The following is a 26,399-nucleotide window of genomic DNA, read 5'->3' on the forward strand; positions in this document are numbered from 1 at the left end:
GTTCGATTCCTCTCGATGGACTCAGCAGATAGCCCAAAGTGGTTTTGCTATAAGAAAATACACACAGGGAGGAGTAGCTTAACAAAAAAGTGTTTTTAGCTTTAATGTTAAACCCTTAGACAATTAATATAATGACAGTGAAGTATAACCTGACATCGTTCTTGTGACTGAGTTAGAAAATGGTAAATGAATGAAAATCATTAGCGCATTGGAAAGGATTCATAACACTACAGGACGTCTATGATCTTTAGAAACCTATAATATCATAGTCACATGTCCCTTTTAATTTCAGCTCAGTTTCACGAGACGATACTTTAAACGTCAGACCAAAACACGTTATTTGTTATCTATAAATTTAGATAACAGCGCAAAGCAATTAGTTTGTAAAACAGCAAAGCTACTACGTGGTGAAAGATGTTTACGTATACTTGCATCGTATAGAACGTTCTACTTCCGTGTGTTATGTATGTTAACGTTATCAGGATGGCATTATGGGCACTATAGATGATGCTCGGCGTCTCTGAGATGGGGTTTATGGAGCAGCGAAAGAGGCTTCATGCATTATAGTCAAGATTTTGAAGGTATTGATTAATGCTCGTTACCGTGAACAGAATTTGCCACGTTTGTTCGATGTTAAGCTAAACAATGACAATTCTGTGTTGTACCCTCCAGGATATTGGAATCCCGAATTTTAACATCATAAGGCCTCAAACTTACCACTGAGCAACCAGGGGCGTAATTAGTATCATTTTTATGAGGTGTTTTTTGTTTTGTTTTGTTTTCAATATAACGGTTGTCTTGAAAACCAAGCTAAAAAGGTGGTTAAGGTACTCGACTCATAATCTGGGAGTCCCAGGTTCGAATCCCCGTCACATCAAACATGCTCGCCCTTTCAGCCGTGGGAGTGTTATAATGTGACGGTCAATGCCACTATTTGTTGGTAAAAGAGTAGCCCAAGAGTTGGCGGTGAGTGGTGATGACAAGTTGCCTTCCCTCAAGTCCAGTGGTTCCCAACCTTTTTTATGCCCCGCACCCCTAAAAAATTTCAATATGTTCTCGCACCCCTCACAGTAATTATTTATTTAAGAATAAAGGTGAAGGTGGCCAAAACAAATGTTATCTCGCACCCCTGGTTGGGAACCACTGCTCTTGTCTTACACTACTGAATTAAGGACGGCTAGCGCAGATAGTCCTAGTGTAGCTTTGCGTGAAATTCAAAACAAAGAAACAATCATATTCTGACAAGTTTAACATAACAAGCGTGCGGGTTAATTCGAAACTGCCTTTGCGTAACAAATGTTTTCGTATGTAGCCAATACATTTACGTTTTCTGCAGAAAATATATGTGGTTTCAATATCTTTTGTTAGATGTCTGGACATAACATCAAGAATAGCGACAAGTGTTTCCAGAACTGATAAGCCATTTGAAATAAATGTAGTATCTAACATGAAATTTACTTAAAATTCAGTTAGTTTTTGCAGTGTTAGTGTAATTTTTGGATCCAGTTTATAAGTACTTGTTATTGTTTAAATTCACAATTTGTTTTTATTTCTGCTGTAGTTTACGAAAACAACGCTTTTGTTTAAAAGGTCAGTTTAGTTTTATTTCTAACAAACAATCTGAATAGAGTGCTCAAGAAATCCATGATGTTTTCAGTTCGTATTCCGAAAATTATAGTTTTGTTATTAAGTGTAAGATGTTCTATTCATAATAAGAATTATAAAAACAGTTACTGTGTTACTTAAAGCCAACATTTTCGAATTCTTATCAACAGTTTTTTATGTTAATTTCAAAATGTTCTTTCATTTATTTAAATTATAACAAAAACATTTTCGAAAGTTCACTTGTATTTCATATTTTAAATTATAGTGTTTTAACTAAAACCTTTTTATATAATTTTTTTAATAACTTAGATTTGAAAAACTGCTAAAATTAAGAGGTAATCGTTGCATATACACAACGGCTTTATTTAAATTTAATATGAGAGTTACGATTTAGATAGTCATAAAGCGTGAGTGTTAACTTTGGTATTTTTAGAAACAATAATTTATCGCAGGTTTGCTTAAGTAACTATTTACAAAGCATTTGTTGTGTAGTTCAATTGTTTTATTAAGCATTGCAATATCATAACGTCAGAAAGTGTGTAAAACGTTCTGAGCTTCAGTTGGACAATACGAGTATAGTCTTTGTTTTTTGTGAGTTTTTTTTTTTTTTTGCGTTACCAGGCGAGCTCTCCGTGTGAGCGGCAAATTTAAAACTTACAAATTCTGAGGCGTTTTTTTAAATAAAAATATCTTTCCAGTTTATATTATTAAGGAAAGGAAGATATTTAGACAGAAATGTAACTAATATAATATAAAAAATAAAATAATATTGATTACGTGTATGTTATTAATTTCAAAATGAGATTTCATAAATAATATATTTCAAGATTTCTTTCAAAGTATTTATTTTATTGCTGTGATCATTAAGTTACTTAATAATAAATTTAACTCTCAAGCGACAAAAACTGTTCTTCCCTCCACATTTGCACGTTTTAAAATTCACACTTTTCAAACTCTTCTTTTACGTTTGTGATTTTAAAACAACTCTGAAGTATATTGTGACTGTATAACATAATTTTATCTTCTCGTATTTACGATAATACATATATATCTATGCTATAATTTAGTGCTATATTAATTTAATGAGAGTATTAAAAATATTGGGTTGAGGAATAATTCGTGAGCGTTTTTTCAAGTTAAAAAATATATTCATAAATGAAACGCTTTCGCAACATATTTCATGTCATTTGGTAGATAATTTTTTGCTCTAATAGATGGTGTGTTTGATTTTCATATGTCTTTAATTTTTGCTTTCATTTTCAGCTCATTAAATGGAATGTCAAGTGGACAAAATCGAGCATTTTCGACACCATCTGCTTTTCGCATTTAATTTCTTGCAATTTCGTTTAAAACAATGCATACTATATACCTAGGTATTACATGAAATAAAGTATCATAATAAATGTTTTGGGTGTAATGTGTTCATGCATTAAAGTATTGTATAGTCTTGCATGTAATGCTTGAATGAAATTATTTAAAAACGCTCACGAATTATTCCTCAACCTAATATATATCTATTCCTTGGTTGAATTATGTTTGTAGGCCTAGCTTCAAGTGCGTTTATATTAGTAAATGAAACTGAGTTACCTAGCTTCGTTTGGTCAAGGTAAAATTATCATTTTTGAATTTGAAACAGTGAAAAGATGTAAATGCCTCAAAACTTTGAGAGTCAGTTTATACTTGTTAATAAAGACCTAATTAAGAATTGATGTATTTATTAAAAACCACAAATTAAATATTTAAAGAAATTGATTAGTTGTTCTCTCTCTTTGCTTCGCTGTGTTGGTTCAGCTTTCCTTTCTTCAGGCACAGTGGCACAGCGGTATATCTGCGAACTTTAAAAAACCTTTAAAACTAGTATTGGTATCTCTCGTGAGCAGATCACACATAGCCCATTGCGTAGCTTTGTGCTTAACACAAACACAACACTTCTTCTTGTGAACTAATCTGAGTTGTGTATTAGAGTTGTATATACGTTCATTTAGATTGGTTTTGTTTGTTTGCTGTTGCTTTTATTGCTTTACTTTTGTAAATCCATGTGTATTTTGTCTATGCTATTACATATTTTTATCAATAAATAATTTTAGCTCTAGTAGAATAGGGGAGGAAATTGTATAAATATTAATGGAATTGAATATTTTTTGGAGCCACATATTCGTACTTGTTGCATCAATAGATTTATGTGTGTGTTTAACTTGCTTCCTCCCGTCCCTCTCGTGAAAAGTTTAATATTAGAAACAGTTGAACCTGTGGTCGTCGCTGATGTAAGCTTTAAAGGCTGTTTAGACTGAAACTTACAATAATAAAAGCAATTTTAGCAATTTGAAGTTAACAAGTTTCCTTTATACCCTAAAATAAGCCTTAAAATTTTAAAAATATACAATTAATGATAATCCAAATAAACGTTTTAAATGTATGTGTATATATATATATATATATTAGTGAAATTAAATAAGTACATCCAAATGAAACTAAACGAATAAATAAAATCATGAGGAAGGACTGCGTTAAAACAGCAAATCCTAATCTCTGGTTAATTATATTATAGTCATAACTTTTTAAGGCTTAAACAAAATACATTAACATGAAACAAATATGCAGTGTATTTTGTTTCACGTTCATGTGTCTTCTTTATAGCTTAAACATTTATGGTTATAATATATATATATATATATTTAATCTTAATTTAAACAGAAATTTACTTCCCTTAATTGTATATAATTTCTTTTCCTACTCCACAACGCATATACTCTCCCATAGTACAACCAATTTATTTACTTTTAACATACTCCCGAGCAGCACAATGACATGTCTATAGACTGTATACTAGAAATCGGGTTTCAATAGCTGTGGTGAGTAGAGCACAGATAGCTCTTTGTGTAGCTTTGTGAATAATAATATGCACCCGTCACACCAAACGTGCTCGCCCTTTCAGCCGTGGGGGCGTTATATTGTGACGGTCAATCCCACTATTCGTTGGTAAAAGAGCAGCCTAAGAATTGGCGATGGGTGGTGGTTACTAGCTGCCTTCTCTCTGGTCTTACGCTGCTAAATTAGGGAAGTCTAGCGCAGATAGCCCTCGAGTAGCTTTGCGCGAAATTCAAAACAAACAAACAAACAATAAACAATCTTCTAACTTTTATTCGTGCATATCTCATTTCTACAGTTTCTATTGGACTTCGAAGATAATGTGGTATGCAGAGATTTTCACCCTGTTCTACATAGCTGTTTTTAACCTCCTACATCATCCCGCTCTTACAACAAGGCCAGTTTATAGAAGCATGAATGTCTCTGGAGACATCATCTTAGGAGCTCTGTTTCCAATCCATGAGCGTAGCAACCGCAATCAGGAATGCAATCGATTGCAGGTAAGTTTGTTTCTATATAGAAAATTTACTAAAATATGAGAAAAATCCATATAAAGAAAAAAATCTACTTTTAAAAAGTAGAACTTTCTTCATAAGGGGCAAGCTAGTTAAACGGTTTCTTATTTTTGCTTTAACTGATCATTTGAATCTGCGTATTTTCCTAATATTACTGAAATTGATCAAGCAAGACTGTTAATACAGACGTTTTCACTGTACTTATGTGCAAAAAAAACTTCAAATACGCATAAGACGGACATGAACTAATAATTTAGCGTGTTGGTCTGTGGATACAAAGGTCCTAGGTTCCATCCCGCGTATGCCGCTGAACATGTTCCGAACTTTCAGGAGTGAGTGCGTTATAAAAATGACAGTCTGCCTCATTATTCGCTGAAGAGAAACTGTAGCAGAAAGAACTGTTGATTGGTTAACCTTCCTTTCCACAGCCGTTCCAGGTAAAAGTTTGGTTTGTTTTGAATTTCGCGCAAAGCTACATATGAGCTATCTGCGCTAGCCTTCCCTAATTTAGTAGTGTAAGACCAAAGGGAAGGCAGCTAGTCATCGCCATCCACCGCCAACTCTTGGACTAGTTTTTTACCAACGAATAATGGGATTGACCGTTACATTATAACGCTCCTCCGGGTGAAAGGGCGAGCATGTTTGGTGTGACTGGGACTCGAACCCGCGACCCTCGAATTATGAGTCGAATGCCTTAACCATGACGGCCTCCAAGTAAGAGACAGCAGTTCCTGCATATTTCTAACGTGCGTTTTGCGACTACGTCAAATAAGGTGCCTCTCTAGCTGCAAAATATCAAATAGTTATGAAATACTTTTTTATGAAATGTAATCCAAATAAAAAAGACAAAACAGTAACCAGATAAATTGTTTTCATTTGTGAAAAGACGTCATTAAAAATGTATCTGAAGCTCGTTAATCTTTAGAAACTATGATCATTTTCTTCTCTAAAGTGAAAGATGCAAAAACATCCTAAAGCAAGATTACTGTTGGTGCGTATGAAATGTTCATGTAATAACATAATTAACAATAATGGCATTGTAATTAATTACAATTTAATTAATCAGTTGTATATTCATAGATAATTAGATATTCTTAAGGAGAACATGCTGGATCACTGGTGATAAAAACATGTTTTTGATGTTTTAGTTGTTCGTTAGAATAAATATTCTGACGAATTTCTCAACAACACCGTGTAATTCATCGTTTGTTACGCTCTGTAAAACACGTGTGAGAAAAAAAAACAAATAAACTGGGTTGCTTTAGTCGAATGATTTATGATTTACGGCCTTTTAAACAGCTAAATATATCATACAGCACATATTTGTCTACCTTTATAGGAAGAAGGTTTGCAACAACTGGAGGCTCTCTTATTCACTCTGAAGAAAATTAACGAAAACCCGAAGCTCCTTCCTGGGGTTAAGCTCGGCGTTATCGCTTTGGACACCTGCGACAGCGCCACCTATGCTTTAGAACAGAGTCTGGACTTCATTAAAGGTTTTATTGCAAGAAGTAACAGTCGTGAACAACAGTTTAAATGCCATGACGGGTCAATGCCAAGTTTTAGCGACGGTAGCTTTGACCGTATGATGGGTATAATCGGTGGACGGTCCAGTTCTGTATCCATCCAGTTAGCCAACATTCTCCGCCTTTTTCAAGTCCCCCAGGTAGTTTCTATGCTTTATTTCGACACCATCATCGAACAAAATATATATCACGTAACATGTTATAAAAGCTTCACTCACTTCATGGTAAACATTACAATTTTGTGAAGACGTAAAAAGTTGAAATACGTAATCTATCAACATACGGGTAATTTAAATGTCGATTAAGACATTTTATATTAGTGAATATGTCTTTATTTTCATGCTTAAAAAACATACCTTTTAAAGTCCAAACAACTTATAACAGTTGGATGAATAAGAATTGTATAATGAAATAATTACACAAATTACTTATTAACCTCTGGCTGAGGAACTTACCACAATAAATAACGCATTTTGTGAATTAGAATTATAACATTAATTTTTAGTTGCATTAAATCTCTGCATATAAACTTTATATAAATCCAAAAGGATATTTGTTCTTAATACCTTCTTTTTACTGTTGTTCTGTTTCTCTGTACACAGATCAGTTACCAATCGACCAGCCCGACATTGAGCAACAAAGAAAAATACGAGTATTTTTTCCGTACAGTGCCCTCTGACGTCAACCAAGCTCATGCTATTTTGAAGCTCTTAAAGTAAGGTTTTGAGTTACTTGAAAAGGATAATTGTCACTCCAATGGATAACAAGGGAAATTACTTACTGTAAAGAGGGAAACTTATGTGTCCTGAATGTGTAATATAATCACTCAAAATGGATAGGGAAGTTGATGACAAACCAATCAAATATTTAAGTGTGCTCCACATTATTGCGCATAAAAATTATTATAATGAACCTTCATATATTTGCATATATTTACCAGTGTGGTTATATCTATCAGTGTGCATATACTTATCTTTGTATATATGTGTGTGTGTGTGTATTAATATGGGTGATTATCTGTATAGTTTTGTTTGCTGCGTTTTTATACTAAACTCTGTACATGCACTTTTTTGCGTATATTTTTTTATATGTGAACACAATATAAGTTAAATGTTTCGGTATATATTTGTATTTAGAAGTCTGGTGATGGAATTTTGAATTGCTTGTCTGTTTTGTGATATACTATAGTTAATACTAATGTGTTATAGTGTGAAAAAAGTGCATTTCTTTTAACTTACTTCACATCATTGTGAAGCTTATTTTTTGTAAATAACTAGTAATATTTCTGAAATTTCTTAGTCTCTTAGGGAAGAGTTTCCCTAATAAACTGTTTATTTTGAGTCTATAAAAATCGAATTTTTCATAAAAGTAGGTCAACTTTGTTATTAATGAACTCGATCTCTTAATGAGTACCATGACCTTTTGCCAATTGTTTTTCCACATTCAACCACGCCTTCATTCGAAATTAACCAGTTAGGTTCCACACAACTATACGAAGCTTACTTTATTTGTCTACATCGCTCTTCCAATCAACACTGATGTTCTGTGAATTCAGCAAAACTAGTCTGCCGTAGTACAAGTTGTAAATAAAAGAATAACTAATTAGGCCCCTACGTTCTCTTTTGTTTTCTTTACTGAAATTAACATTTTGAGAAAGAAAAGAAATTAATAATTAGATACTTGTCGTCTGCTTATTAAGTGACTTCTTTAACCTTTCTAGAAAGTTTAGGTGGACGTACGTTTCAATTGTTTACTCCAACACCGACTACGGTAACAAGGGTTATGAAAAGTTGCAAGACTTGGCACCAAACTACAACATCTGTTTCTCAAATCCTCAAAGTATTAATGCTGATCACTTCACTGACCACGACTATGACTCTGTTATTCAGAATCTGAGACAGAAAACAAACGCAAGAGGTAAGCCACAACACACTTCTCAATGTTGTTAACATTAACCCTCAATTAACCGACTTGTTTTCATACTAATACCAAAGATATCGCACATATTAACTGAGTCCGTGCCATCAATTTGAAGAAATAATTTTACAAAATGGGTAAAAATACTCATTTTCTAAGAAAATACAAAATGACCTCAACTCTAATGACAAAGAATTAGTTTTAACGTTCGTGATAGTTTGTTTACTTTTTGGATTATGAGCCATGTAATTACAGATCCTGCAAGTCATAGATCTTCTAGCAACTTTTTGTGCATAAGTAGTTTTCAAAAATGTGTTCAAAAGCAGATTGAATCCATCGAAAACTTGAGAGTTAAAAGAATAAAAAAAAGACGTCTTGCTTTCTTTTAGGCTTATTATTAGACGATAATAGGTTTTCTGAAAATAAATATTTGTTTTTTTTCTAATTAAGTTATTTAAAACCCACTAAATAATTTGATGTTATGCTGCAGTCAGCCACAGAGAAAAAAAAAACATTCCCGAGGTAGTTTGTTATCTTTTATTTTTCAGTTGATTTTTAAATATCTGTACTTTAGGACTAATCAACTCCTCTTAATTTATCACAATAAAACTCTGTACAGAATGTTTGATAATACATTGAAAGACGATCCATACATTTGAAGAGTCCAGCACAGGTATAGCCACGGTATTATCATAACGTATTTAATTACATGAGTTAATTCTGGCTTAAATGGGAAGGAACGACTACAAAGTTGAAAACGGTATGTTTATTTAAAGATAATTAAAGTAAATATTTTGTGAAAAACGTTATTACACTAAAATTGAATGACTGCATTTGTATTTAGTCTTTCAAATCGGAGCTAATATCTTATCCATCTTGAACAAATTAGGTTTTAATCTTGTACTTTGTTTACGATACATGTTACTTCTATTGTCTTTTTATTTAACATTGCAAAAGCCGTTCAGTACTTAAAGTTTAAAGATGAGTGACTTTCTAAAAACTATTCTTAATATTATATATTTTTAAACCACCTAGTTGGTTTCTCTTGATGGAAATAAAGTGTTTAATAAACAAACTAAATAATCGTGAGATACTTTGTACTTAACAGTTTTCAGACTTTATTACTGTCATTAGATTATTTTTTGGTTAATTATTATTATGTTAAATTTTTAGTTGTTGTGGTATTTGCCGATAAACAAACCACAAGAAACGTAATGACAGCAGCAAAGCGATTAGGAGTTATCAAACGATTTGTATGGATTGGGAGTGATGGCTGGAGCGGTCATAACAGCGTGGTCGAAAACATCGAGGAAACTTTAGAGGGTGCTATAACCATTTCTCCCTTAGTGCGTTCCATAAGAGGTTTTGACCAGTATTTTACCAACCTGACCCCAGAAAATAACAAGGACAATCCTTGGTTTGTGGAATTTTGGGAGGAATATTTCCATTGTCAATATCAAGGTATGCACGAAACACCATGGAGTAACAAGTACCAACACTGGTGTTCTCACAACAAAAGGATCTCGCAGAGTAACGGATACACGCAAACGCCAGCTTTGCATTTTGTGCGGGATGCTGCCTATGCCTTTGCGCATGCGCTGCACGATTTGCATAAAAATGTCTGTGGTGGAGAAGAAGGCCTTTGTGACGCCATGGTACGAACAGATGGCCCTACACTGAAGGGATACTTACAGCAAATAAAATTCAAAGGTAATTTCAGCTAAAACAACAGGTTTGTAGAATAGTGATTTAAGTTTCACGCAACAGCAGACTGTGTGTATTACGGAAGTCTTAGCTTGTATCATGTTGACTACTACAATGCTTAAGTTTTAATCTCTTACATTAAGTTTCATCTACACGTAAGGCAGGAGCAGAAGCTTTCTGGGAAATTCTTGATATAATCGAACAGAAACGTGAATTCTGAATGAAATTTCTGTCCTTTATTCTTTTTTTTATGAATAGACCAACAAATAACCTGTATACAAATTACACTATAAAAACTTATGCGTAAAAGTAAATAAGAATTCGACAGTATCTCAAACACATTATATCTACTATAGCAATGTAATACGCTATAACCCACCATCTACGCTAACTAAGGGATTTACTGTTACTCTTATACCCATCGCAGAATCCTCTGAGTATTACCACAAGATACTCTATTCAAGTGTTTTTTTAAGCTCTTCCGCCCTCAAATTACCGACTTGTCTTTGTAGTGTCCACAAATTGCATTATATTAAATGTTGTTTTTTGTTTGTTTGTATTGTAAATTTTGCGCAAAGATACACGAGGGCTAACGTCGCCAGTCATCCCGAATTTAACAGTATAAGACTAGAAGAATGACCGATATTCAACACCACTCCTCGCCATCTCTTGGGCTACGCTTTCACCAATGAATACAGGAATTTAACGTCACACCAAACATGCTCGCCCTTTCAGCCGTGGGGGCGTTAGAATGTTATGGTCAATCCCACTATTCGTTGATAAAAGAGTAGCCCAAGAGTTGGCAATGGGTGGTGATGATTAGCTGCCTTCCCTCTAGTCTTACACTGCTAAATTAGGGACGGCTAGCACAGATAGCCCTCGTGTAGCTTTGTGAGAAATTAAAAAAACAAACAAAAACAAACACATTATAACATTATGAGCATGTTTGGTGGTATGGGGATTCGAACCTATGATCCGCAGATTACGAGTTAAACACACTAACCACCTGGCAATGCCAATAAGTAATTTTATGTTGTTGTTTTCCTGACAGAACACACAGTGGGAAAAACTGGCCATAAACAGTGGGTGAAATCACTCTATATAAAATGCACAAGGAAACTCATTAGTAATTAATGGCATTTACTGCAATGTTTATAATATTTTTTTCACCTTTATGGATGAATCGTGTTTCAAGGGGTACTACAAACAACAAAACCATGGGTTCACAAGCAGTCTGACGTATAAATAGTTTATAAAGCCGATCGGTAATTATAAAGTTAAATAGTATTTGGTATTTTCTATATTACTATGATGAGAAATGTTTATATATGTTCCTAAATCTACTTAGTAAAGTGATACAATGTTTTATAATATTATTTTTGTGCAAGAAATTTCGTCTAAAGTGTGAACAAAGCAAGTTGAGTGCATCATTAATGCAAAGTCACATCGGGCTACCTACTATGTCCACCGAGGAGTATCGAACCCTTGATTTTAGTTTTGTAAATCCGAAGACATGCTACTTTGCACCGAAGGACACATCGTTAATGATCTTATCCTTTCAAAATAAATAATTATTAATGAAATAAATAATTTCTAATACTACACCGAAATAAATTCTGTTTCGATTGCAACTTGAGGAGGCTACACAGTGAAGATTCCCCCCACCCCATACAGAGTTGTGATGATAAATACGTAATGAAAAGTGAAGTAAATATTATTAAAGATTTATTTGCACGTGTTCATTAGAATAATCTTACTAGACATTATATCTAATAAGGTGTTGCGCTAAGTCCCTGTGGTAAGCTTGCCAGACTGTGGACCTGCGGGTCCAACGTTCGTGTACTGTTACTGAAAATAAAATTATAATAACACTTTGCACTTACACGTATGATAATCAAATCTTACTATTCGATCAGATAAGAGTAGCCCAATAGTTTATAATGTGTTCTACTGACTAGCTGCCTCCCGTTTAAGATATCAGTTCACAATTAGGGACGGCTGGCGAATTACCATTCGAAATTTTTACTACATTTGTTGTAAAATAAAATACTTTTAGAAAGTGAAGAACGCATTCAATTAATTAAAATACATATTAGTGGTTTATCTTTAAAATCTTTACATGTACTAAATGCTTTATTAAAGAGGGTTTTAAAATCCTAAAGAAACTAGGTGTTCTTTAATAGAACTATATATTGCAAATAGTTTTCCATCTGGCTTACATAAATACATCTTAACAGTTATCAATTGGTTTGATTGAGATGGTTTAGTTTGCAGCATTATAAGGATTTACCGGGCGGATATTTTGGTTCAATTAGATTGATTATTGATAAGTTACACTATGTAAACACTGGAAAGGTAGTTCACTTGAACAAAATTCGTGTTATCAATAACATATTTTGTTTATTTTTCCTTTTATAAAGAACAATATTTTACAATAACTTTGAACGAAAATGATAGATTTCAGTGTATACCATTGTTTATGATTTGTAACAATACTAATGGTTAGTAGCAATGTTTATGGCTAGTAGTAATGTTTATAACTAGTAGAAATCTTTATAAATAAGTAGTAATAAATTTTTATGGGTAGCAGCAATATTTATAATAAATAGTAATGTTTACGATTAGCAGCAATGTTTATGGTCAGTAGTAAGGTTTATAGTAAGACATTTTCTGAAATCCACTCTTTTCTTCTAAACTATTTTACCTAATTTTCATTTGTTATTTGTTTAGATGAAAATGGCAAGACTTTCCGATTTCTTCCGAGTGGTGACGCTCCACCCAGATATAGTATCTTCAATTTTCAGAAGAGGTCAGGTAATTATACCTGGCGCAATGTTGGCTCCTATATTCGTAAGTACTAACTAGAAGCAATTTATGAAACGATTTCGTAGTTCAGAATTCATATACGGTTAATGTTCCGCTATCTATCAGACATTTTCTGATAATCAGTAAAAGATTTTCATGTTAACCAAACAAACATGGAACAACAGTAAGATCGTCTGATCAGTGTTTAACAGATATAAGATATTCACATTATTTTACTTGCACCTTATATAAGTCTCGAATTATGGTAAACCATTATGCTATTGCTAAAGCAGATGAATCCGAGTATCGCATCAGAATAAAGTTGTAGTACCTAAAACAGCCTTAACGTTCGCTCTTTATCACGGATAAAATCTTATCTTTCATTTGTAATAGCCTAAAAATCGAGTTTCGATACCCCCGATGAGTAGAACATATAAAGCCCATTGTGAGTACTTACCGTATACTTAGGCACCCAAAAGATGCCGCCTTAGTGGGGGATCGTTAAATGAAAGGAGATTAAAGGATGCCGCGAGGGGGTTACATAGCTATTACATGATATGCAAATATGTCGTCTCCTAATGGTTGCATAACTGTTACGCAATTGTCAACAAAGATCGCGCTGTTAGGATCATATTACCACAAAGTGGTACCAGAGGGCGTCTGGGTTCTGTGATTGCACAGATAGTTTTCGAGCGAACCATTAGATGATAGAGTTGGATCAGCATGACATTAACTTTATAGTAACAACCAGTTTTAAAATTAATAACCTAATTGAAGTTGCATATCATAGTGCTCACAATTATCAATATCGGAACGTGTTTTTTTAATCAACATTATAGTTTTGTTATTTAACTAAATAGTGAGGACCTTTTACAAAATTAAACTGTTTCTATAGGTGGATCGCATTACTAAGAATGGTGTCTGTATCGGAGGATGGTGTTACTAGGCAAACAATTCATTCGAATGATGAATTTATCATATGTTGTGTAAACATGCCAGCAACATCTATAATTTATATTGATTATATTTCTGTGTATTGTGTTTAACAATAAATTATTCCTTGACAAAATTTTTCGGGAATAGTGTTCCTATCGACGGATGATATTACTGAGGACAGTGTTACCATAGTTCGTAAGATAATCGATTATTCAATAGTTTTTTAAACCTTAATTTCAAATATCTATCCTGAAAAACAGATTTTCGTGATAGCATTTCTAAATATCATGTAATAATGTAATAACACACAATGTTACTATTTCACTAGTTTGGCTTTATGGATTAAATATATTCCTATGCTGTTTGTCTACCATTATAACTATGATTTGTATTACATATACACTAAATGAATTATTCATAAAATGTTTCATTTGACACATGTTAACAATTACTTTATACTTTTCATTGTGTATTACAAAGGTGGATGGCGCTTCTATAGACAAACAATGATATCATATTTCCATATGCTTGTTTTTAGCTTTCATTTATATATTTAACTGTATTGCATGTGTTTCTATAGGCGGATAGTGTTACTAACCCATTTGATGTCCTGCTGAAAAGTTTTATCCCATATTTCATTCATATAAATATTGAACAAGAAATTTATTGTTGTCATTTGTGTTTTTTATGACTTAACAGACATTGAATAGTTTTCACTTCTATATTTAGTTTGCATAACTAACTTTTTACAATTATCGTCCACAATAGTATTGTTTTTGTTGTGTGTGTATATATATATTTGCATTTATGTGCGCATTATAAAACTTTCTAATTCCAGACGTTTACTCTCAATGTTATTGAACCTATATTGAACCAGTTTTAAGAAGAGACAGGTTGTATGACGATCTTTGTATTTTCAAACAAAGTTATGAAAGACATTTGAGTCGGTGTTCTTGGACAGTATTAGCTTGAATGAGAAATTTTTTCAAGATAATCATTGTAGATGTGTTGATTTACACACGAAGAAATTAGTTTAGAAGTTTTACTCAAACCATAAAGTTTCATGGATAAAATTCCAAACCAACAAGAAAAATCAACCTTTAGACAAAGATTTGTGAAAATATATTCAAAAAGGTAAGAAAAGTAATACTTAAACATAACTATTCATATAAATCCTTAAAAAACTTTAGCAGAACAAATTAAATATATATAACAAAAACTATACAGTATGTTAAATGTGTATTAATTCATAAAAAAAACACAATCGGCTATATTAACTTTCTATTTCAATATTTATAAAAGCGAACTGTGATGTAAGATAAAACTTTTTAACAAGATATTAAATGGGTTAGTAGCACTATCCGCCTATAGAAACACATATACTACAGTTAAATATATAAATGAAAGCTATAAGTTGAGTCAACTTGAAACCTGTAGCACTCCTACGGAAGTATAGTAACACCTTCATTTATCCATCTTTGTAGTACAAATAAATTAATAAGTGAAAAACTTTAAAGTAACTGTTATCACGTGTAAAATAAAATATTTTGTCAAGAACTCATTTACTGTTACGCTCATTCCAGGTCATAGTTATAAGCGTGTAGGACAGCATGGGAATATATATAATCCATAAAACCAAACTAGCATAATCTGCATATTACTTAGTAGTTGTGTAACCCTCAGACGGTATCCTCTGATCTCCCCTCACCTGGTGAACAATAATGAGATGGCATCCTTTTGGTTATATGAATAACTACTATTGAGAATCTTTGTATTTAACAACAAACAACTACTTGTATTAACTCTTCCATATTAATTGATAACTAGTAAGTAATTTACTGAAATAATCACATTTTAAGTACTTATTCCTCACAAAGGTTTTTATATATGTAAATACCCTCAATAACTATAGCAGACATGGCCAGGTGACTAAGGCATTCGACTCGTCATCCGAGGGTTCGAATCCCCTTCGCTCTTTTAGCCGTCAATCCCACTATTTGTTGATAAAAGAGTAGCCCAAGAGTTGGCGGCGGGTGGTGATGACTAGCTGCCTTCCCTTACTGCTAAATTAGGAACGGCTACTTCAGATAGTCCTCGTGTAGCTTTGCGCGAAATTCAAACCAAATCTCAGCAGAATAATTTTTTCAGTGTTTACTGGAATCTAGGCCTGGCATGGCCAAGCGCGTAAGGCGTGCGACTCGTAATCCGAGGGTCGCGGGTTCGCGCCCACGTCGCGCCAACCATGCTAGCCCTCCCAGCCGTGGGGGCGTTATAAGTGACGGTCAATCCCACTATGCGTTGGTAATAGAGTAGCCCAAGAGTTGGCGGTGGGTGGTGATGACTAGCTGCCTTCCATCTAGTCTTACACTGCTAAATTAGGGATGGCTAGCACAGACAGCCCTCGAGTAGCTTTGTGCGAAATTCCAAAAACAAACATTACTGAAATCTATTTATTAATGAATAATTTGAGTATCTTATTTTGAAATCTGAGAAATAATATTGTGTGTAGAGTGTTTCCAAAACAAAGATCTCAAAATACTTATCTGAAAAGAGCAACTTACTTTTATTTTAACCTCAAAAGTACTTTTAGAGATCCCTCAAAAAGGGTTTTATTGTAATAGGAATTCTATAGATGCTCCAAAAAATATTATTGTAAGGGGGATCAATTGGGCGATAGCCAACTCAATGATACTCAATTCGTTGATAATATTACCAGCCAACTGATAACTCGGTGACAACCCATTTGCCGACAATATTACCATGTCTCCCGCTGGTACAGCGGTAAGTCTTCAGATTAATAATGCAACACTAAAATCGGGGAATTGATTCCCCTCGGTGGACTCAGCAGATGGCCCGATATGGCTTTGCTATTTAAAAAAAAACACACACACATACCGACAGACTCGTTAACATCCCAATACTTCGAATATACCAGTAGTATTGCTGATAGTAGGCTAGGTGAGTTCTTATGGCCGTCGAAGTAAAATAATTAACTCAACTTTTTGACAAGACTGTAGCTTTTTATATTATTTTCTTATTTGGTTCATTTTTAGAGTAATAAATCCAATACTTCACAAACTTGTTCCATCTATTTCAAATCACTGTATTTTGTATTTATCTATTCAAAATGAACAAATTGCACATATACGTTGTAAACCTGATTCATGTACATGTAAACATGCATGCATTCCTCTGAGTAAACGCAAATATAATAATAATAAATCCATCTCATGACATAATCGTCGACAAGTTGATTTTTCAACTAGTTGAATTTTGACAACTTGTCCGGTCAACGACCTGTCTTTCGACATAATTTACTGTCGTCGAATTCACCTGACACACAGTTGGCCATCGTCCAGTTGCTACCGAATAATTGTAAAAATATTCAGAGAATTGTCCTTAGTTAAATTTAGTTTCATTCTTTAAAATATTTAAGTTATATAGATGTGTGTGTGCGTGTTTTCATTTCTATGTTCTATTCTCGCCAAAACCAGAATTATTTAAATATGGTTTGGTGATGGAGCTTTAATTTTTGCGTCCTGAAGTAGGTGAAGAAGGCGAAGTCTCTCTCAAACTGCACGAGAATGAACTGAGGTTTAAACAGGAAGATCCAGGCTTTCCACGTTCCTTCTGCAGTGAACCGTGTCAGCAGGGTCAAAGGAAGCTACAGCGAGAGGGAGACACATGTTGCTGGTTATGCACTGATTGTTCAGAGTATGAGTATCTCGAAGATGAATATACCTGTCGAGTCTGTCCTTGGGGAACATTACCTAGCACTGCAAAAACCAACTGTTTACCAATTCCTGAAGAGTTCTTGTATTTCACCAGTCCGTGGGCAATTGGAACGATGGCTTTTGCTGGTCTTGGAATTCTGTCCAGCATCTTCATGGCTTTGGTATTCTGGGCGAATGGAGATACTCCAATTATCAAAGCAGCTGGCAGGGAACTCAGTTATCTTCTGCTCTTTGGTATTTTTCTCTCTTACTGCATGACCTTTGTTATTGTGGCTAAGCCAACGCCCTGGACATGTGGCCTCACACGCTTCTTTTTGGGGTTTTGCTATACGCTTTGTTACGCCTCTATCGTCACCAAAACTAATCGGATTGCACGAATTTTTAGCCAGCGAAGGCAAAGGCCATGTCAGAAACCTCGCTACACGAGCCCACGCTCTCAGCTAGTTATCACCGCCATGTTAGTTTCCGTAGAAGTAGTAATCACAGTTTTCTGGTTATTGTACGACCGGCCAGCAGTTAGTCACATCTACCCAACTCGAAATGAAAACATTCTCATATGCAATGGTTCTGACAAAGCCTCGTACCTGGTTGGCTTGATTTATCCTTTTATTCTAATTGGTTTCTGTACCGTCTATGCCTTCAAGACTAGAAAATGCCCAGATGGATTCAACGAGGCCCGTTACCTAACGTTCACAAACTATACAACTTGTGTTATCTGGCTGGCGTTCCTTCCTTTGTTTGTTCTCAGCACCAGCACCACCATCAGGGCAGTCACACTCAGTTTCTTGTTCAGTTTGAGCGGTACAGTCCAGTTGGCTTGTCTCTTTGCTCCCAAGGTCTACATCGCTCTACTAAAGCCAGAAAAGAACACTAAAAAGAGCGTCATGTCTCCTCACAATAGAAGCTCCAGTCTTGGACAGAGTTCATCTTTCGGACAACTGACGCCAACAGTACTCATAACTGATGGTAAGTATAATAGAAAAATTTTGTTTTCAACTATTATGTGTCTATATTTTTTCTCTACTTTTCTACAAATGCTACTATTATTTATTTATACCTTCGTTTTTCAAGGTTGTACTGAGTTGATCAGTGATTTTATAGACACATACATTCGGTGTTATTTCTAGCTATTATATCATTACTTTCAAACTGGACAATCATTTGCATCTATTTCGCGAAATACGTTTATAACAAAACATTTTGAAAACTTTTACCATAATATTTGTTCTAATCAAACAAACCTATATCCAGTGATTAAGTGATCGATTGTCATATTTATGCAGTTATATCAAACGACAAAATCGAGAAATGAATTGTAGAACATTAATAGCAATGCGATATTAATTTTCATTTTGTAAAAGAATAAACAAAATCTATATAATATTTGTACATATATATTATTTACACGTTTTGGTCAAGCAATTTTTTTCTCAATCTGGCGTTTACACCAGCTTATATGAAAAGTAAATTTAAAGTATCTGGTCTATTTGTTCTTTGAATACTTTCAATAAATAAGTCTTTATTTTATTAATTAATTATATTTTTCTCAGTAGATAAGAACAAGAGGATATAAAAGACAATACAACTTTAAACAAAAACAGTATATCAACAGCAGTTTTTTTTTAGAAACCTGTATTCATATGATTTCAAGTTTATTATATACGTTATAGTGCTTTCGAGAAACCACGTGAGACGCAAAAGATAACAAAAGTGTAGTGTTCGCGAACTGGCAACAGAGCTATCTAACCACAGCGCGTCCATTGATGTATATGGTATAAAATAAACGATAAGATATGATTAACTTCTCTCATTTCTATATCACAGTGTATAGCCTATTTGAGACTGCCAACTTTTTATGAGAGCTCTTAATAGACATCTTGTTCGCCTCAGCCGTACAATATCTGCACTATTTCTCATGCCTGTGATAACATTAGAGTATATAATAGAACTATAACAAAACAACATTGAATGATCTAGCAGAACTTGTGAAGCTAACAAAACTCAGCTTTTATTAACTCTTTACAAAATAAAAGCAATCTAAAAGACATTTGTTTCGTCAGGCTCTATATTATTGAAATGGAATCGTTTCGTCTTACCACATTACATTACTCAAATTACTTCCTAAGGTTATGTTACTTCTAAGATGATCCCTTTATGAGTGGGCCTAACAGTTACAGTGCTCGACTCGTGATTCGCAAGTTGTAGAATCGAAACCCATTATCGAACCTGATCACCCTTTCTGCCGTAGAGGCGTTATAATGTGACGAATTGACGGTCAGTATTGACTGGTAAAAACGTTTTCCAACAGTTGGCGGTGGGCACTATTAAAACTTGTATTACACCTAACATCACATCTTCACCAACATTTTAGATTCATAAATGGTAACTTGTTTCTATATACAGTAAAATGGTCGGGTGTAACATAGGTGGCTTGCTTGAAGTCATATGATTCATGCCCCATTAACACCAAAATATAAACAAAAACAGTCTCGCTCCGAACTTTAAGGCCGTGAGTGCATTAAAAAATTGACGATAAAATCCCATTATTCGATGAGATTAGATCCCGGGTTGGCGGTGAATGGTGTTAAATAATTACTCTCACTTTCGTCCATCACTTCAAAATTAGGAACGGCTAATTAGGAACACTGAGTTTTGTGTAGTTTTGGTTTGGTTTGGATTTCGCACAAAGCTACACAAGGGCTATCTGCACTAGCCGTCCCTAATTTAGTAGTTTAACACTAGAGGGAAGGCAGCTAGAGTCATCACCACCCACCGCCAATTCTTGGGCTACTCTTTTATTAACGAATAGTGGGATTGACCGCACATTATAATGCTCCTACGGCTGAAAGGGCGAGCATATTTGGTGCTACGGGAACTCGAACATGCGACCCTCGGATGACGAGTCGAGTGCCTTAACCACCTGGCCATGCCAGACCAACTTTTGTAGTTTTGAGTGAAATTCAACAGACAAACATAGTAAACTATTTTTAGGCGTTAGAATAGCTAATACCCGGCATGGCCAGGTGGGTTAAGGCGAGCGACTCGTAGTCTGAGGGTCGTGGGTTCGCATCCCGGTCGCACCAAACATGTTCACCCTTTCGGCCGTGGGGGCGTTATAATGTTACGGTCAATCCCACTATTAGTTGGTAAAATAGTAGCCCGAGAGTTGGCTGTGGGTGGTGATGACTAGCTGCCTTCCCTCTAGTCTTACACTGCTAAATTACCGACGGCTAGTGCAGATAGCCCTCAAGTAGCTTTGCGCGAAATTAAAACAAACCAAACAAACTGTTCTATTGGGGAAGAGGGAATGTTTCATTAATTACAAAGAGACAGTTAATGTATTGACTTGTATGAGTTAAGTATTATGCCTTCATTGTTCACTAGTTTTAGTCTGTTTTTCATTCTGTCATCGAAGGTAAACAAAGCCTTACATTTTGAAAGCCATTTGTGATTGAAGAGTACATATATGTTAACCAATGTAAAAACATTAAAGGCTTTGACTATAACAGTAAGAATAAACTGTTGAATCTGTCAAAGAGCCCTTTAGTAACTTTCATCACAGTATTTTCCACTTGGCAGCCTACTGTTGTGCAATATATGTGTGAAGTCTTAGGAATTCAGCACCTACGTAAGCTGACCCTTCTGTCAAAAATAAAATAAAAATACTGCTTTGTTCTGTTGCTTTATTATCATTAGAAAGAGGATACTTGTCGGCTTTCTTCTGCGAAACTCGGCTCTGATTCTAGTATGTTCTTGTAAACTTTAATTTCCGTCTCTTGTTTATTCAAACGGTCACAAGACTAGAACTTCAAGCAGTTGTAGTGTTCGCTTTTTTTTTGCTAAAAACCCTCTAAGGCTACCTGAATTCATTTCATTTTATAGAAAGTTTAAAATAATTGCTGTCCGCCATATTTTTAGAAAAAGCCAGAAGGCATTCCTTTGAAACCCTATAAACAAACGTGAAGCGAACAAGAACAACCTATATTTCACTTACTTCTAAATAGATCACGATACTGAGAAACATTTGTTAGCAGTTGGTTTTTTATCAAGCTTCACAATGTTTCAAAAAACCAACCTTTTAAAACATCTTCCAAAAGAAAGGACCTAAAAGACCTACGTTGCCATTATTGTAAAACACTTTTTTAAATGGTTTTACTCGAAACTAACCACTTGTAAAACTGTTATGGTACTGGTGTTGGGGTTCAGTGAACATCATCCACTGAAATTCACAATTATTAACACACTAGTTTCGTGTCAAATCCGTAGCTTCACTGTAATCATTGGTATGATTTGTATCCCGCTGAGTAGAATTGGCAGAACCTTTTTAGTACATAACAGAAAAGTTACAAAGTTTAGCAAGGAGTGTTTTTCTTTTGTTTTTCTGTATTTGTCGTTTTTGCAGGATTTTACGACACTACTCCAATATGATCCTATTCAATGCGCATAGGTTTCACAGCTGACAAAGTTCTTTAAAACATGTAATCCCTACTTCAGCCCATAAAAGATAAAAACAATCGTAGTGGTAAAGTTATTTTCCTCAAAACTTGTTAACGTAAACTGAAGTAAAACTGTGTCTCATTGATATTTTCTAACCTTCAGCTCTTTCCTTGTATATAATGTTACGCATTATAACTTATTTCGGACAAGTCTCCGACTTATTATGCTACGTACGCTACATATTACTATTTCAAATAAACAGGAATTTGAACTTATAAGTTAATTAAATGTTAATATATATTAAATTTATGATATTTGCCAACAAGATAGATATACATAATTTTCTTTCTTAATACAAAAGCATTTCAGCATACAAACAACAATAGAATATATAATGAGTTATTACCAATAATGATTCATATGCAACAGTTTTACAAATTTACAGACAATACTGAGTCTTATATCCTGTCTAGAATTGAATATTTTATCTACGCTCCAGATCCACGACGAGCAACGTAATTCTGAGTTGATATTGTTGCATCTCGCCTTAGCTAAAGCTGTCTTTTCTTGGCTGGCCTCATACCGCTTAAAAGCTCACTTCTTGTCGAGAAAGACACTTAATGTTCTAGTAGAAATAAAAACGTTCGAAGTAATTCACAGAAGTTGAATAGTTTGTAATGTTTGAAATCTATAAACTTTTCTAGTTAAATTCTGTAGTTTTTCGATTAAAAATATAGTTTTTGAGGCTCGTCAATTTTATATAACAATAGCGCGAGATTCTCGAAATGTCAACAACGTTCAAAAACGCGCTAACGTTTTCGCAAAACAAATATTGTTGATTCTTACTCTTATAAATATTCTGCAAATTTAGAGATCAAGTGGGACTTGTACAATACACATACAACAATATACGTCACATGCATAAAAATACTATACTGAAACAAACGTAAGCGCTAAAGTAAATGTACAACAGTAAATCTGTTACAATATATACATATTGAATGAATAGTTTACTTTGGAAGTTTTTTGGACAACAAATAAACTTTATCTATTAAGATATTTCCAAAGATATTATTTTAGTAAGTTTAAGTTCTCTGATGTCATCAAAGTTAATTTATTAGTAGACAGCTGTGTGGGTTTAACACACCCCTGAATGTTATAACAGTCTGTTACATTTTTGTTCTTCCAGCTGGTAAATGATAAATAATTTTTGTTGTTAAGGAAAGAGATAAAAAAAACTCTTGTTAACAGATCTTTCTATATGGCTCTATAAGACAGTAAACATTATGATTTCATGTTTTATGACGAGTGATATTTTAAGCTAGATTAAATAAATGATAGAAGCTTGTACTTTTTTTCAAACAGTTTACCTGGTTATTCTCTCTCTAGGTTGTTCCATAGCCAACAACTCAGGATATAACAACAATAATTTGTCTGTACGGAATACATTGCAAATACCTCTGAGGTCTTCTCCATTCGTAGCTACTGTACCAAATCTGTCGTTACATATGCAGGAGGATTCAAAGTGTGATTCCTTGACAAGTAGGCCTACAACGACATCTTGCGAGGATGTAAATGGGAGTGTTATAAACCAAAGTAAAACATTATAATATTAGCTGTACACAGCAGAATCTAAGTCAAATTTCATCGTCCAAAGCTCTGTGAAAATACTAATACTGAATGGTGTAACATTTCGTATAGACAAACAGCATCGCAGCGACATCTCTTGAAAAAATAATGATCTAGACGTTCAAAGTAAAACATTATAATATTAACCATTAATAACAAAGGGTCTAAGCCTAATTTTTGGGACCATTTGCCATAATATAAATTAGATATCGATCTAGTAACGAAAATTGCTAACAGGGCATTATATTTAACAAATCTGTGTTGTACGGTTGAGAAATTGTCCGTGTATGTTTTAAACATTAAAACCATTTTCTAGTCACTTGAAATTCATAGTTTATAGAATTTGATATAATTATAAGTTCACCTAGCGGTTTCTGTGTGTATAAAGGGGTTTAAAATTTGTAAATATTTTTGTCAATTTATGAGTACGCATTTTACGTTTATTTTAATATATAACAGTTTCAAGTTCTTACTGTTAATTTATGAAAGTTAAATACCAAGCACTGTCATGGTTAGTAGCCTACACAATCACTTAGGTCTAATTATTAATCAGTTACTATATTGTTACTAAGTGGTACTTAGCAACTAACTAAGATTTAGATTTAGTAATCAAATGATAAACCTACTTTAAAAAGTGCTTAAGTCATATAATTTTAATTATTTTTATCTTTACAATGTTGCAGCTGCTTCTGTTTTATTTGTATTCCATCAAAACGTTAATTTATCAACTGATTTTCTAAAAATCCAACTGATATTTTTATATTTTTAATTCTTCTTCAGTTATCATATTGAAACAAAAATTGTTCAACTAATATTAATCTTGAAGATATTAGTGGTAACACAAGTTTTGCATGTATATCACATATTTATATATATATAGGTTTATATATATATATAGAAAAATCATTAATACTGAAAAATGTCAATGAATAAGCAGTGTTGTATTTGTATAAATTATTGTTATGTATTACCACTGTCTCGATATGTTTGAATTCCTTTTAATGTTGTCTAAGTTGGGAGATTTCTGGATTGCTACTAAATTAGTTCTAAAAAAGTTACGTTTCGTTCTCTCTTTTTCGGCACTAAACAAAGTTTGTAATATTTTCCTGTCCTTCAAGTGTAGCATATACCAACTAATATCTTTTAGCCTTCCAAGTGTAGCATGTACCAACTAATATCTTCTAGCCTTCCAAGTGTAGCATGTACCAACTAATATCTTCCAGTCTTCCACGTGTAGCATGTACCAACCAATATCTTCCAATCTTCCAAGTGTAACATGTAGCAACTAATATCTTCCAGCCTTACAAGTGTAGCATGTACCAGCTAATATCTTCCTGTCCTCTAAATACAACATGTACAAACTAACATCTTCCCGTCTTCCAAGTGTAACATGTACCAATTAATATTTTCCTGTCCTTCAAGTGTAGCATATACTAACTAATATCTTTCCGTCTTCCAAGTGTAACGTGTATCAGTCAATACTTATGTTAACTTTATTTGTAATCCTAACGATTGTCATAATGCACACTTTTTGTCGGAGAAACAGTATCTCAAAATGAACGTCTAAGAACATTAAATGGTTGATTTCACAATAAAGAACGACATGATATATAAGAAGTAACCAATTGTCGATATTATATACAATTATTAAACATTTCTGTGTATTTTATTAATATAGAGAGTTGAACCTTAACACACACTTGTAGCAAGCAAATATTTACAATGACCCAACATTTGTATTATTCGGTTGAGTACTCGTTTACTGTTAATACAACCAAATTCAGTTATAACTAATTAGCCTTGTACTAAAATGTTGGTGAAAGCTTATTGGTTTATATTCTTACAGTAACATAAAGGAAAACTTCAGAATTGGTAGAGTATGTCTTTCAAGAAACACTAACGCAAGTTTACTGCTTATTCAAATGTATTGTTTAAACAAACAATGACGGAAACCTATTCTTTTTTATAGTTTATTCTGTCAACAATGTTACCGAAATATTACTGGTTATTGAAGTATTTCCTCAGTATGACGTTAATCAATGTGAGTTGCTGTGAAAACAAACATTTTTTTGGGTAAGGCGTTAGATTCTTGTTTACATTTCACATTTTTATTATTAAAAAACACGCATTAAACGTTGAGTTCTAGGTTGGATTTGTTAACTCCATTTATGTTAGAAATAAATGTTATATTTTTATCTGATATAATATAAACCAGAATATTTTAAAATTAATATAATTTAAGACCTACACACAGACACTGATTATTAGTTCTACAAGATGTGCGTATTATTACTCAAGAACGTGTGTGTATTTGATCCTATTGACAGCTTTATAAAAATGTTTAGGTTATGTGTATAGCTTATAAGTAAGTACAAGTAGAAATATGAGATTTAAGAGATCAAGGTTCAACTATGTGTAAGATAAAATTTTTGAAGTTATCACAAAATAAAGTTTACATATATTTTTTAAAAATGTCATAAAAGTTGCTAACAGATGTTATCGCTCTATTGTGTAAATACACGTAAAAATTTAGATATATACACTGCTGGCCAAAATCTTAAGGCCAATGAACATAAAGAAAAAAATATGCATTTTGCGTTATGAGACTCAAATACTTATTTGAGTAGAGCTTCGAAAGATGAAAATAAGAAAAGGAAAAATAAAAAAACCTTTTTAGCGTTTAACAGGGAAAATGTGAACACTATGAAATTAGCCTAAATACT

At 33.6% G+C, this 26,399-nt stretch overlaps 1 protein-coding gene across 1 annotated transcript in view; it reads left to right on the forward strand.

Annotated features, from left to right (window-relative positions):
- Positions 1–24,643, forward strand: part of LOC143252554 (metabotropic glutamate receptor 3-like) — a 35,284-nt gene extending 10,641 nt beyond the window's left edge. The window contains exons 2-9 of the mRNA XM_076504889.1: positions 4,772–4,973; positions 6,328–6,654; positions 7,117–7,229; positions 8,235–8,431; positions 9,605–10,141; positions 12,866–12,985; positions 17,422–18,576; positions 23,437–24,643. Of these exons, the coding sequence (XP_076361004.1) occupies positions 4,794–4,973; positions 6,328–6,654; positions 7,117–7,229; positions 8,235–8,431; positions 9,605–10,141; positions 12,866–12,985; positions 17,422–18,576; positions 23,437–23,657 (2,850 nt within the window). The 5' untranslated portion in view covers positions 4,772–4,793 and the 3' untranslated portion in view covers positions 23,658–24,643. The remainder of the gene's footprint in view (positions 1–4,771; positions 4,974–6,327; positions 6,655–7,116; positions 7,230–8,234; positions 8,432–9,604; positions 10,142–12,865; positions 12,986–17,421; positions 18,577–23,436) is intronic.
- Positions 24,644–26,399: the final 1,756 nt, after the last annotated feature.

This window comes from Tachypleus tridentatus, chromosome 1 (assembly GCF_004210375.1).
Source record: "Tachypleus tridentatus isolate NWPU-2018 chromosome 1, ASM421037v1, whole genome shotgun sequence".
NCBI lineage: Eukaryota > Metazoa > Arthropoda > Merostomata > Xiphosura > Limulidae > Tachypleus > Tachypleus tridentatus.